This window comes from Cryptomeria japonica, chromosome 1 (genome assembly GCF_030272615.1).
Source record: "Cryptomeria japonica chromosome 1, Sugi_1.0, whole genome shotgun sequence".
Lineage (NCBI taxonomy): Eukaryota > Viridiplantae > Streptophyta > Pinopsida > Cupressales > Cupressaceae > Cryptomeria > Cryptomeria japonica.
In genome coordinates this window covers 136,201,774-136,215,918 of record NC_081405.1, presented here as the reverse complement: position 1 = coordinate 136,215,918, position 14,145 = coordinate 136,201,774, and the positions used below count along the sequence as shown (strand labels likewise).

Sequence of the window (14,145 nt, the reverse complement as noted above, 5' to 3'; positions counted from 1 at the left end):
ATATTTACCAGTGCCTCTAGGCAGTTGTTTTGCCAACAATGCTTCAAGTTCCACTAAGCTGTCTTCATCTTCAGCATCTCTGTTGGATCTAGGTTCATAGTTATGGCCGATATCTCTACTTATTCTCACAGATGGGTTAGAGACAGAAGCTCTAAATGTAGATTCTGATTTTTGTACACTACCATCATAGCAATTTAGTTCAAAAGCAGTAAGTTTGCCAATAATAGAGTCAAGAGTTACCTTTGTCTTGTCAATGGATTTCAGCTCCTGAATAGCTACAACTCGGATAGCATAGACTGGTAGCAGGGTTCTCAGTACCTTACTGATTACTGTGGCATCTTCCACTTTCCCTCCTGCACTCTTTATCTCACCAACTGTCTCTTTAATCCTTTGACTGTACTGCTGGATATTCTCACCTTCAGACATTCTCATGTCGCCAAACTTTCCTCTTAAACTCTCCTCTTTGGCAATCTTAACATGTTCATCACCGCTATAAATCTCTTCTAATTTCTTTCATACTTCATATGCAGTTTCAAGACCATGAACATCTACATATTCAACATCAGACAAGGAACTGATAATAGCTTCTAATGCCTGGTGATTTTCTTGTTGTTCTTTCTTCTAATCATCAGTCAGGGGTCCAATAGGTGTAGTATACTTATTTTCTATATGATTCCAATACTGACTACCAAGACTCTTAATGTAAATCTTCATTCTGTCACTCCATATTCTATAGTTATCTTTGTTGAACTTCGGACCTTCTTTCTTCATCATGATCTACAAGATCTTTTCCTCAAGCTGTTAGGCTTTTAGATTAAGAGGACCTGAGATGCTCTGATACCAATTGATGGTATGATGAAAGTAAGTATCCGGTAGAATATTGAGAAGGACATGGATGGGACATTGAGTATGGGAATTAATTTGACCATGACTAATCTTCTACTTGATCTTGCGTATATTTGAAAAGGAGTAATATCTCTGATGAAACTCAAAATTTGTGTTTCTTTACAACTTTCAAATGCAACTACTTCCTTTCTACTCCATGACAATAATGAAAAGATAATTCATCAATTTAAAGTATACTTCAATTGTCTCCTGGATCATTTCATGCTACTAAGAAAAGGCACAATTCTTGTAACACTTAATGAAGGAAAATATGAAGGTATCTCTAATTATGGAAGAAAGATTAGTTTTTTAATTGTTGTGGCAATCAAGATTTAAATGAGGTTGTGGAGATGACTTTAGCTACTAAGGTTTTTAATTTTGATAAATGTAATGACAGGTCTAGGGGTTGTTCATGGCTTGTGTAATTTGTCCTAAACCCCTTTTATTGCCTCGTAAAAAGTTTAGATACTTTGTTCAGGATTAGTAGTCCATTAGATTCTAGGCCTACTTTGGAAGGTAGTAAAAACTCTTAATAGATTTAATATTAATCTTTAATAATAGTTCTTTTTTTTGTCATTGGTTTTGTTCTAGTTCAAATTTTTCATAGTTGGTGACAGATCTGTAATAGATTGGGGCCCTTCCCCACTTAATTTAATAAAAAATATTTCAATTTTTTTTTCTTAATTATTTTAGTTGATACCTCATCAATACTACAACTAATATTTTGTTATATATGTTATAATGGTAAATTTGAATATGTTTATATTTTGTTATTAATACTTTTTATTATATTTGACTACCTTCCAATTTTATTAAAAACAAAATTACAAATGAGTACTCTTAGAAAAACAAGGTGAAGTGAGAGCGCGAGGAATTCATAAACAAGGCGTAGACATTTTGTACCCTTTATCATTTTGGCATATGTACCTCTCCAAGAAAAACCAAAAAAAAATAAAAATTGAAGATGATGTAATCGCAACAACCACATACAATTATTGAAACAGAAGACTAATAAATAAATTCAACAAATTTATTGGAGGTGGGATTGAGCTCATAATTTGCCTTTCGAGTTTTTTTATTATTCATTTAAATTAAAAAACGCATAACATATCCATTCAAATGACTTTCATCATTCAAAATGTCCCGGGTATGCTACCCTATTGGTTGATATTACACATTCCGGGGTTGAAGAGACACCACATTGGTTGCAGAGGCTCTGCTTTAATTCCCCTGCCCACCATACGATATCTCCACTCATTCAATCTGTCGGTGGCCTCTGCATATCTCTTTTTCCCACTTGAGTCTCTATTTCCCGACCACAATGTCTCCGCCATGGCAGAAGCTCTGGGCCAAAGTCGAGCATCTAAAACAGTCCCATCAGCTTGTTCGGACCAGAGGGCCACCTCTCCCCCTAAAACAAGCTTTGCCTCCTCCTCACTCAGCCCATAAGTGATATCGTAATCATAAACTCGTTGCCAAGTCTTGAAGGGCCCACACCATGACCCGCCATTGCCTCCCGCATAGTTGAAAGGATTCCCTGGGTCGTCGGCAATCTGCTCATCATAGCGGCTGTCATTGCCCACGAAGTCACCATGGCCACAGTCTAAATAGTAGAAATCTGACGACGAAACGATGGCTCGGTAGCCTGCTGAAGTAATGAGCTTTGTATTGTTGGGGCCGTTGTTCCAGGTGTGAAGAATGGTGGTTTCTTTCGGAAGAAGATCTGCTCTTACCTTTATGGTTGCGTCCAGTAGCACGTCCTCCCAATATATTACAGTCTTGTTGTGGGCAGTAATAAAAGGGTGAGTCGTGTTCACGAATTTCTCGAGCACCTCGCTGAGGGTTCCTCCCTCGCTTAGGAATTTCTGGATCTCTGCGTTTGCCTTCCAACAGCCGGGGATGATTTCATCGTTGCCACCGTGATAGAAATGATCAGGGAACATGGAAGCCACATCATTTACGACATTTTTTACTACTTTGTATGTTTTAGGGTGAAGAGGATTGAGATGACCGGGTCCTGGCTCTGAGGCCGTTCGGTCTCCCCAGCTGCTCCCGGGCTTCCACCAGAATGTGTTCGCGCACGTCATGATCTCTGGATAGGCCTTGGCCCATGACAACGTATGCGCTGAACCATAAGAGCATTTCAGTTTGTGTAATATCGATTGAAAATGGAAGTTTATTCCAATCCATAAACAATTTCCTTACCAGGTCAGGAATGAAAGCGAAATCAAAAACCAAATTAATATACGTACCTGGAGAGTCAATTTCTGGGATGACACGGACGCCATGGTTTCGCCCATATTCGATTATTGCACGCACATCTTGGGTTGTATACGTCATGCCAGGGTACGATCCTTTTTGCGCCAGGGCAGGCTCGGAAGGCAACTCGATCGGAAATGAATGCGAGTCGGTTATGTGCCAGTGGAAGACATTGAGCTTGTTGTAGCTCATGGCCCTGATGGTCCTCAGAATTTCTTTCACCGTATAAAAATTCCTGCTTGTATCCAGCATAATTCCTCTGTGAGGGAATATCGGGTAGTCCACGATCGTCAAAGCGCTGGGGATGAGGAGAGGGTAATAGGAAGTGGCGTTGTAGGCGCCGATCAGCTGTGAGAAAGTCTCCAACCCCCAAATGGCTCCCCATGCCGTCTGCGCTGATAAAGTGGCGGGCGTTCCGTCGGAGGGAACGGTGAGATTGTATGACTCATCGACGCCGTGCTGCAGGTCGGCGTTGAGATTGCGGACCAGCACATTGAGCTGATTTAACGGTGTGGAAAAAAGGGGTGTGGATTGTACTGCAGCGTCGGGTGAGTGGATGGAATAGCATGGGCTTTTCCAGATGATGGTTTTGTAGCGGGAGACTGCCTTTGCAAGGCTTGTATGATTGGGAAACGAGATTTGAAAGGCCGAAGACAACGGAATCTTGAATTCGCCTTTAATTCCCCTAACTACAGAGATGGGCTTTGGCCATACGTAGATATTTTCAGATGCAGTAGACTTGCATGCAACGAGAGAGAAGAATATACAGCACAGGGCGATCCTCATGGCTGATGCTGATCCGTTTGCTGGTGAGAATAAACAATCAATTTATAGACTGTTTTCGATAGGATGTGGGTGGATATACGATTATTTTCTTGTTTTTTGTCGTTTGGTCGCTACCAGCGAGTCTGTGCGATTATCAATTGAGATTGTTAAATGGGGTTTGGACACGTGTCCGGCGATCGTACAAGCTAATATCAAGTCATTGCTGACTTTTAAAACAAGGCAGTGAAAGCGAAATAGAGTCTGCCGGCCATTGCTTGTATGGAGTTAGCACTAATGAAATATACGTGAAAGCTTCGTTGAATTCTGTGTGTTGAATTCTTTGGATATGCTAAATTCAAGGATCAAAATGACTTAAGTCATAGTTTTCAAGATAAATACTAATGATTAATGCTTTTTGCAGGTTGTGATTCACTTATTTGTTGTATGCGCATTCTACACAAGGTTTACGACAGCCCGTATGAAAGGTAAACAAGTACACATCTGTGTGGAAATATTTGTTTACAAGAGAGATTTGATGTTTATTTATTTTTATTAGTTCTTGTTCATGGTGGGAATATTTATGCATTCATTATGTTTGTAAATAGTTTAAATAGTAATTAAGCATTATTTTTTCAGCATTTCAATTTTTAGAAATTTTCAAATTAAAATAAATTTTTCTTTTTTTAAAAGTTAACTTGCTTATTTTGATCAGTCTATATGAATTCTGTAGACATAAAATTTAATTTTTGTAAACAAAAAATACATAATTTTTTATGTACAATTAAAAATTGTCAAATATTTAATGCAATGATAGTAAAATGTATTAAAAATTATTTACGTGTGTTCAGAATTAAAAGAGATTCATTAGTGTCCCACCACGAATGCTCGTTCATGTCACTTTCATTCACGGTTTTGCGGAATCCCAAAGCATCTTGTATTAAACCACTGGTTGGGTTCATAGAAAAAGCATTGAATATCTCGTTCGTGTTATAGTTAATTTATTTAGTATATTAATATCACTTGTTTCTTGGATTTACATGCAATTCGATTACCCTTTTTGCCCTCATATTATGTCATAATTATATCATGAATAAAAGTGTTTATTATTTATTTAAAATTTATTAATATGATAAGATTTCACTTCAATGAATGAATTTAATTTAAATTTTTTCATGAATATTTCTTATAATAAATTTAATGGATATTTATTAAAAGTTAATTTTTATTTTAATAAAAATAGTTCAATAAAATTAAAATTGTTTAGATTATAATAAAATTATATATAAACTCTTAAATAAAATTAATTAAAATTATTTAAGAAAATAAATTTGATAATAATTTAATAAAAATATATTATTTTATTAAGATTTGAATTATAAGTTTATATTATATTTTAATTTCATGTTCATACGTCATGAAATTAAAATATAATATAAACTTGCAATATATAAACATAAAATAATTCTTGGTTGAAAATTTAAAATGATTGTAAAATATTTATAAAAAATTTAATCAATTATATTATGATTGTGATTCTAATTGAATATTATTGTAAATTTTATTATTATAAAAAATGTTTTAATCAAATAGGATCAGGTGATATTACCACACCTCTTCAACATTCCCATTACATGCCAAGGTGATATTTCCATCTCTTTATCTCTCATTTCTATTTGTATCTCTCCCCCTTTTTATCACTATCTCTCTCTCCCTTTTCTAAACTTTAGACTTCCTCAGCTTGAATGTCTTCTCATTTTATAGGTTTTCTTTTAGTTGTGTTTGGATCTCTATAATTGGGTTCATAGTTTATTTGAAGTTATTACTTATCCATTCAAAGCTTTGTTGCACAAATAATCATGGTCAAAATTATGAGCGGTTTTACTGTATTTTGATATTGCTAGACGAATTTACAAAAGACTCAAATTTAAAATAATAAGAAATATTTTACTTTATTATTTTTAAATAATCATTTGTTCATCTTAAACTCTTTTAATGCAGATATCTACAATTTCACAATACATTTCAAATTATTTTATTACTAATAATAAATCTAAATATTTGCATTTAAGTAAATGCATTTTCTATTGTTTTCTACTCTAAACTAATAAAACTATTGGCAGGAACTTGACACTTTGTGTCTCTTGTTATTGGATAAAGAATTATTTAATATGTTGTGACAAAATAATCAAAATTAAATTTAGATATAGATTTTTTATCAATAGTACGAATATTCTTTTTTTACAATGTGTTGTGTCAATTAATCTAATTTGGTTGAATCAAATAAAATGAAATCAATATTTTTCTATAGATTTGCGATTCAATCATAGAAAATACTTTATTCAATTAAATCTAGTAGTGTAGATTAAGATGTCTTGTGTCTTGATTAATGTAATTATTTGGTTGGCATCAAATTAAATAAATTTTGATTTATTATTCTGGATATGCAATCAAATAATAGAGTATATCTTGTGCAATGAAATCTAGTATTGTAAACAAGGCTATGTTGTGTGGACTAGTACAAACGATATTATTTGGTCCTCTATCAGCATAAACTCTTCAATTAACATGATTTCATTTAATGTTTATTTGGATATAGTTGTGTGTAAAAGCATGATAGAGCTTGCTTCAATATGAGAAAATGGGTCATTGTCTTGTATTGATATCAATCAAGATTGTAGGGAGGAACAAGATCAACAAACATGCTACACATATAATGTTGATGTAGATCTAATATAATAATGAAGTTTTAAAATGGCCAGATGTAGAATATAGGTTTAAATGTGCTTGTGCCAAATAATCTTGGAATTGATTTCTTTATTATTTCTAAATGTTAATAAGAAGCTAGGAATGTATATAAATACATGTCAATAATTTCATATTTCAATATTTCAGCACACATACGAATAAAAAATCAAATACCCGCTTTCTAAAGGGGTTGCCCTAGAGTTGGGAATATTAAAATTTTAATTAGATGGACTTGATCAAGGTCAAGTGAGCTAATCTATAGTTGTATATGGCTATAAAATGTGGATTGGTTAGGGATAAGGCAATGTCTAGTTGTGACAGGTTGATGGATTCTAGGTAGGAGTTAGTTTATGCCTTGATAAGACAAAATTGCATTCTATGTCTCTTACTTGAGAAAATTGCAAAGTGGTATAAATCAAAGATGTAAAAGTGTAATGAATATCATAAATGATGTGTCCTAACACTCAAATAATTTTCACAATTGAACAAATATTATTCTTAGTCTATTAGCTACATGTCACTCATGATCAATACACATCAACTACATGACCCCAATCACTATTTTGAGTATTTTTCCATATTGATTACAACAATTTGATTAAACAATTCACTCTTTAATATAAGAAACATTAAAGTGTCTCTATCTTGAATCCCTAATTTCTATATCTATCCAAATTTTAGGATCCAATCTTTCATAACAATACATCAATCTATCATAGATATCCAAATCAACATCACACTAAAATTTAGACAAATGTTATTCGGTCTCCATCATTCATAATATTATATATTTTGATTAATTCAATATTACATAATTATAAATATTTAATTGATAAAAAAAATTATAAAAATTATCTCACACTAAAAAATAGTATTCAATTATTTCATTTTAATAAAAAACTCATTTTTCTGAATATAACATTACTATATATCTATATTTCCTATCGAAAAACCCACTACACTTCCTAACAATAGTTCAATTATAATCACTAAATAGTCACATACAACTCTTTACATTTTGTTGTTCATGTTCATACGTCATTCAAACCTGGAAACAAACTAATCTTGCTCATTTTTTTGTCATCCCTGCCAAGAAAAGTGAGAATGGAATTTTAAATAAGCAGTCTTCGTTTTTGACAATTTTGTGCTTGCAACATCTGTAGATGAAGCATTGAATTCTCTATAATATCATCAGTTCTGTCGTTTGGAATCAGTTTATTTAATTTTATTAGATATAGATGAATATTTGATCTTATAATTAATTGAAATCAAAATTTTATTGTGGATTTGTATTTAAATACCAGAGAATATTTTGTACAGTAAAATCTACTGCTTTAGATCAGGTGCAATTGTGTAGATTGGCTTGATTTTCTATTGACATACACTTTTGAATTAATATGCTTTTGTTTATGAATATATTTTGCTTAAAAATATTATTGATTAGATAACTGTTTTCAATTTATATCAATTAAGATCACACGGAAAAATAAGATGATACAAACATTTCACATATGTAGTGCAAATATAGATCTAATGTCGTAGTGAAGTTTTACAATATATTAGATGTAGAATATATATTTAAATGCTCTCATATCAAATGACCTTACAATTGATTTATTAATTATTTTTGGATGTTTAATTAAACCTAAAAATGTATATATATATATATATATATATATATATATATACCTATAGTTTAAATTTAATTTTTGCAAACAAATAAGAAAATACCTACTTTCTTAAGTGGTTGTCCTTTAATTGAAAGTTTTAAAATTTAAGTAGATGGATTTCATCAAGTGACCTAGTTCATAGTGAACATGACTATGAAATATGAATTGGTTATGGATGAGGTAATGTTTAAGGGTGATTAGTTGATAGATTATAGGTAAGAGTTGGTATGTGTCTTGGAAAAATAAAATAAAATTTGACATGTACAAGTAAGAAATTGTGCAATTTGATATTAGTCAATGATGTAATAGTGTCATGGATATCATAATTTATGTCTCAGAACTCAATATGACTCATTTTCAAAATTAATAAAGATCATTCTAAGCCTATTAGCTATATGTCCCTCATGATTACTAATTATTAATAACACGAATTATAATCCCTATTTGAGTATTTTCCCACATAAGAGTACATTTGTTGAATTAAACAAAGTAAATTAATTAACTTGATTAATGTTATTAAAAATAATTATTTAAATATTTAAGTATTTAATTGATTTAAGTAAGATGCAAATTAATAAACTATAGAAATGAAATGAAAGACTCACAATTATATTTAAACCAAAATTATTCTAGACAACAACAATTTGTTAGACTAAGTTATATAGTAGGCTAATATAAGACTAGGTTGCAAAAGACAATTCACTTCGGAAAATTAAATGTCTCTATCTTGAGTCTCTAATTTCTATATCTATTCAAATTTTAAGATCTAATATTTCATAAATATACATCAATCCATTATAAAAATCAAAATCAATATCATAATAAAATTTAGATAAACTAATTATTATTGTCAATTTTCTCTTTCATTTAATGTGTCTATATTCCCTTGTAGACTAACCAACGACACTTCCTAACAACAATTGTGAGTTGTAACTTTTTGTCGTTCATATTCGTACGTATTTCAAACTTGAAAACGATAGATTCTCGATCAATGTTTGCCATCGCTAACAAGAAAAGTGCGAATGGCATCTACCCCAGAACAGAGAATCGACATTGAAGCAACCGAACATTAAGCCCATTTAAATAAGTACTCTTTGTTTTTGACATTCTTGTGCGTCCAACATCTGTAGGGGAATCCTTGAGTTATCTATAATATCGTCACTTTTGTCGGTTGGAATCAATTTAACACTTCAAAACTCCCCGCTCTTTGTACAATCCGCCATTCAGAAAGCGACAGAAGCTCTCATAGTCTAACGTCTTCCACCACCTCTATAAAATTCCCCATTATCAAACACAACGAAAGCATCTCACAGTGCGGATCTTTCATCAAAATGAGCATCTTCTACACTGTCTTTGTATTTCTCTTTGCATCTGCGGCTGCTGAGAACGGAAAAGTTTATGTATGGCCAAAGCCAATCTCTGTCGAATGGGGAACCACTCCTCTGTTTTCCATTCCATTGTCTTCCAACTTTGAAATCGCGTTTCCCAGTCACAAAACCCTCTCAAATGCGGTCTCCCGCTGCAAACGAGCCGTTAATTTGTCAAAGCAATGGTACCCAATGGAACCAACTGGGGCAAAACCAGCACCCATCTCTTTTACACAGTTGGAAAAACTGAATGTGGTGGTCTTCGATCTCAATGCCGACCTGCAGCACGGCGTGGACGAGTCATACAATCTCACCGTTCCGGCCAACGGAACGGTCGCCACTCTATCAGCCCAGACGCCATGGGGAGCCATGTGGGGCTTAGAGACATTCTCGCAGCTCGTGCGCCGTTACAACGCGACGTCGATCTACTCTCGTGTCATCGTCGGCCCTGTGATGATCATGGATTACCCGCTTTTCCCACATAGAGGGATTGTTCTGGACACGAGCAGGAACTTTTACCCTGTTACAGACATTCTGCGGAGCATCAGGGCCTTGAGCTACAACAAGATCAATGTTTTCCACTGGCATATAACTGACTCGCATTCTTTTCCGTTAGAGTTGCCTTCGGAGCCGGCCTTGGCGCAGAAAGGATCGTACCCTGGAATGACGTATACTAGCCAAGACGTGCGTGAGATAGTTGAATATGGTCGAAACTATGGCGTCCGTGTGATTCCTGAAATAGACACTCCAGGTTTGTTAGTTTTGGCCTGTTTACCCACAGTTTTTTAAAGAATTCTGTTGACAGCTTCTTTCCAGTCGGATTTTCATTTTATTTGCGATTTTCCCAGAGTTTTCTATAGTGACAAATCAAAACTTGGGCGGAATAATATCCAGTTTTTTCTTTTCTAGCATCGATAACTTTTATTTGCTTTCCCCACAACACGCAAGTGAAAAGATTGATGCGATGGATACCTGCTGAAACCTTCACTACTGCTGTTGGACAAAATCAGGGGATTTCACAAAATTTGGGAAAAATGCGTAGATGGCAAAATAAACTTCCTGATATTAATTCAGAAAATTGCATTCATATTTATTTTCAATATTTAGCCCTCAGCGGTCTAAACAAAGTGGTAATCAAACAGAACTACAATTAAAATCGTAGAGTGGGAGCATTATTTTTTTAACCAATTAAATGTTATCAATAAATGAACTAATTTCAGATTAGTTAATGGGTAACAAGTACGTTTGATCTTGAGAAAATTTCACAGTTAATCATTTTGAAGTAGTATTGGGATGGTGATATGTGGTGATGTCTTGATGTTTCATTCATCTACATGGAATAGATCATTCATTTTTATGAGTGAAAAATTCATACAAACCACAATTCATAGAATATAGGTCAGTGGGTTTGAGTGAAAAAACTACAGAATTGAATCTTGGTATTAATATCATAAATCAAAGATTAGCTATAATATATTGATTAATCTGTTAATAATATTCAACTATTTCTCTATCTTATAATTTTAATATATTTTCTACAGTTTAAATCTAGGGTAAAGGTACCAATAGTCATTATAGGTAACTTCAAGCTCCCTAAGCTTCTAAACGGTATATTAGATTTTCACAATTTTCTTTATTTCTCTTTATATGTGACTTAAGTGCTTATAGCTATTGTTTTGGTTTCTAAGTAGTTATGACAAATATGATGGGATTTGTTATGCATCAAGGGTTAAAAAAATTGCCATTTCAAGCTAACATCCAATACATATTTTCTATTGTACTGTTATTCATTCACTTTGACCAACACAAAATTTAAGTGATCCAATACTTATGTACAAATGTCCCATTAATTGAGTTCTATTAATACCAATGAAATTGCATAATTCCTCTAATTATTAACTTCTTTCAGCAATTAATTATAGTAGTCAAAAGCTATTAATCTATTAAATAATTTCTCAATAGACTTTTCCTTAACAGAATCTAATGAAACATGAAACATGAATGATAATTGAATCTCTTCCCCTGTAACTGGAGGGCTTTTGCAAACTATAGATGATCTATGAATACGCTCACTCCTGTAGGGTCAAAGTAAAATTCTGCATCTCTCCAAGGAAATTCTTACGTTTATCATTTCTCCAAGCATTTCTTTGTAAATTGTGAAGTTAACTTGTGATTTGAATGTTATAATGATTTCAGGTCATACATTGTCGTGGGCCAAGGCGTACCCAGAGATTACGACATGCTCCGATCTGTTCTGGTGGGAGGCCGGCACAAGCTGGGACGACCGAAAGGCCTCTGAGCCTGGATCCGGCCATCTCAATCCCTTACACCCCAACACATACAAAGTCGTGAACAACGTTGTAAACGACGTGGCCTCCATGTTCCCCGATAATTTCTTTCACGCGGGCAACGACGAGATAATACCAGGCTGTTGGATGGCGAATTCTGATATCCAAAAATTTGTTAGTGGGGGAGGAAACCTGAGCGAAGTCCTGGAGAAATTCGTGAAAGAAACCTACCAGTTAATAACAGCCCACAATAAAACTGTAATATACTGGGAGGATGTTCTTCTGGACGAAAAGATTAAGGTGAGGCCCGAGCTTCTGCCCAAAGAGACCACCATTCTTCAATCCTGGAACAACGGTCCCAACAATACAAAGCTTATTACTGCAGCTGGATACAGAACCATCGTTTCTTCTACCGATTTCTTTTACTTGGATTGTGGGCATGGCGGCTGGCTGGGTAATGATAGTCGCTATGATAAGCAGGTCAGCGACGATGGGAGCCCTTTCAACTATGCGGGAGGCAACGGTGGCTCTTATTGTGCGCCCTTCAAGACGTGGCAAAGAATTTATGACTACGATATCACTTATGGGCTGAGTGAGGAGGAAGCCAAGCTTGTTTTAGGTGCAGAGGTGGCCCTCTGGTCTGAACAGGCTGATGGGACTGTTTTAGATGCTCGACTTTGGCCCAGAGCTTCTGCCATGGCGGAAATACTGTGGTCGGGGAATAAAGATTCAAGTGGGCAAAAGAGATACGCAGAAGCCATCGATAGATTGAACCAGTGGAGATATCGTATGGTGGGCAGGGGAATCAATGCAGAGCCTTTGCAACCAATGTGGTGCCTCTTGAATCCTGGAATGTGTAATTTGAATCAATGATCTTGTCAGTGCACTCTTCTCAATTTATGATTATGCGCCCATGAATTCTCAATTCTTTGTGTAATGGTCGACATGGCCTATCTCGAGTAGATGGGCTTGAGCGGCAATGCATCTACTGTGGATCTGCTGAATTAATTTATGGAATATTTGGTTTCAGTAAACTTAAAATTCGTTGTGAATGAAATCCAATTGCTTGTGTATTGATTGTTGTTGATATCTTTTCTGGTTTGCCTTTTTTTGGATCTGCTGAATTAATTTATGGAATATTTGGTTTCAGTAAACTTAAAATTCGCTGTGAATGAAATCCAATTGCTTGTGTATTGATTGTTGTTTATATCTTTTCTGGTTTGCCTTTTTTTTGGTTCACATTTTAAACCCACGTTTATTGATAATCAATTTGAGAAGTGTCAATTTAGGTTTCTGCTTTTGGTTTAAACAACACATTTTAAGTTTTGACTTATTCACGTGACTGATCTGAAATCAGTGTAATAGATGGGTTCTAGAGAAGCTAGTGTAATTTAAGATGTGCCACTTAAACAAATCAAAGCTTAGAATATGTTGTTTAGGTTTTCCTATTACAAAATGATGATTGGTTGATTTAATTTCTTTTATTGTTCTCTTGCAATATTTATGTACTCTTGGGCCCCTCCCAATAGTGGTTGGCTAAAGTTGAATTTTGATGGCTCGTCAAAAGGAAATATAGGTCAAGCAGGTGGGGGTGGTGTCGTACGTGATCACAAGGGTAATTTTGATATGGCCTATGTGGCCAACTTAGGCACACAAACGTCGAGCTTTGCAGAGGTGGCAACTATTTACTACGGCCTCATTATTATCAATGAAAGAGGGTACAATCGAATCATAATAGAAGGTGATTCAAGAAACACTATCCTCCTTAAAAATGAAGCTACTCTGGACTAGAAGTGTGAGAATTTAAAAATCTAGATGAATATCTATGATATTCCAAATTTAGTTTATTGGGCGATCTTTGAAGACATAAAGTTTACTGATGGGTTATAATTCAAAACTTGCCATTTACATTTTCGTCGCCACCCTTTTGGCTAGTCATTTTTTGCTTTGGTGGCCAATGTCCTTTTCAAGTAGTGTCACTTTCCCCTTTTCTAGCAAGTGTTGTGCTCAAACTGTTGGTTTTTGCGCTACCAACCTATTTTTTCCTATGAATCCATTTATGATAGAGATGGGAGGGGATTTAATACAAATAGAACTTGATTTGTGTGAAAAATTCAAGAACAATACAAAGCTATATCAAAAAGTAGTAAAAGGGAACTTGAACGG

At 34.4% G+C, this 14,145-nt stretch overlaps 2 protein-coding genes across 2 annotated transcripts; one reads left to right on the top strand and one right to left on the bottom strand.

The window, feature by feature from the left end:
- Positions 1–2,033: 2,033 nt before the first annotated feature.
- Positions 2,034–3,930, bottom strand: LOC131065295 (beta-hexosaminidase 2-like). Its single transcript, XM_057999760.2, has 2 exons — positions 3,138–3,930; positions 2,034–3,010 (listed from the first exon to the last, which is right to left on the bottom strand). The coding sequence occupies exons 1-2, from the start codon at positions 3,928–3,930 to the stop codon at positions 2,043–2,045; spliced, it is 1,761 nt and encodes a 586-aa protein (XP_057855743.2). The 3' UTR covers positions 2,034–2,042.
- A 5,725-nt stretch (positions 3,931–9,655) lies between these two features.
- On the top strand, positions 9,656–12,883 carry LOC131065294 (beta-hexosaminidase 2-like). Its single transcript, XM_057999759.2, has 2 exons — positions 9,656–10,442; positions 11,888–12,883. Exons 1-2 carry the CDS (start codon positions 9,656–9,658, stop codon positions 12,850–12,852), a joined length of 1,752 nt encoding a protein of 583 aa, XP_057855742.2. The 3' UTR covers positions 12,853–12,883.
- Positions 12,884–14,145: the final 1,262 nt, after the last annotated feature.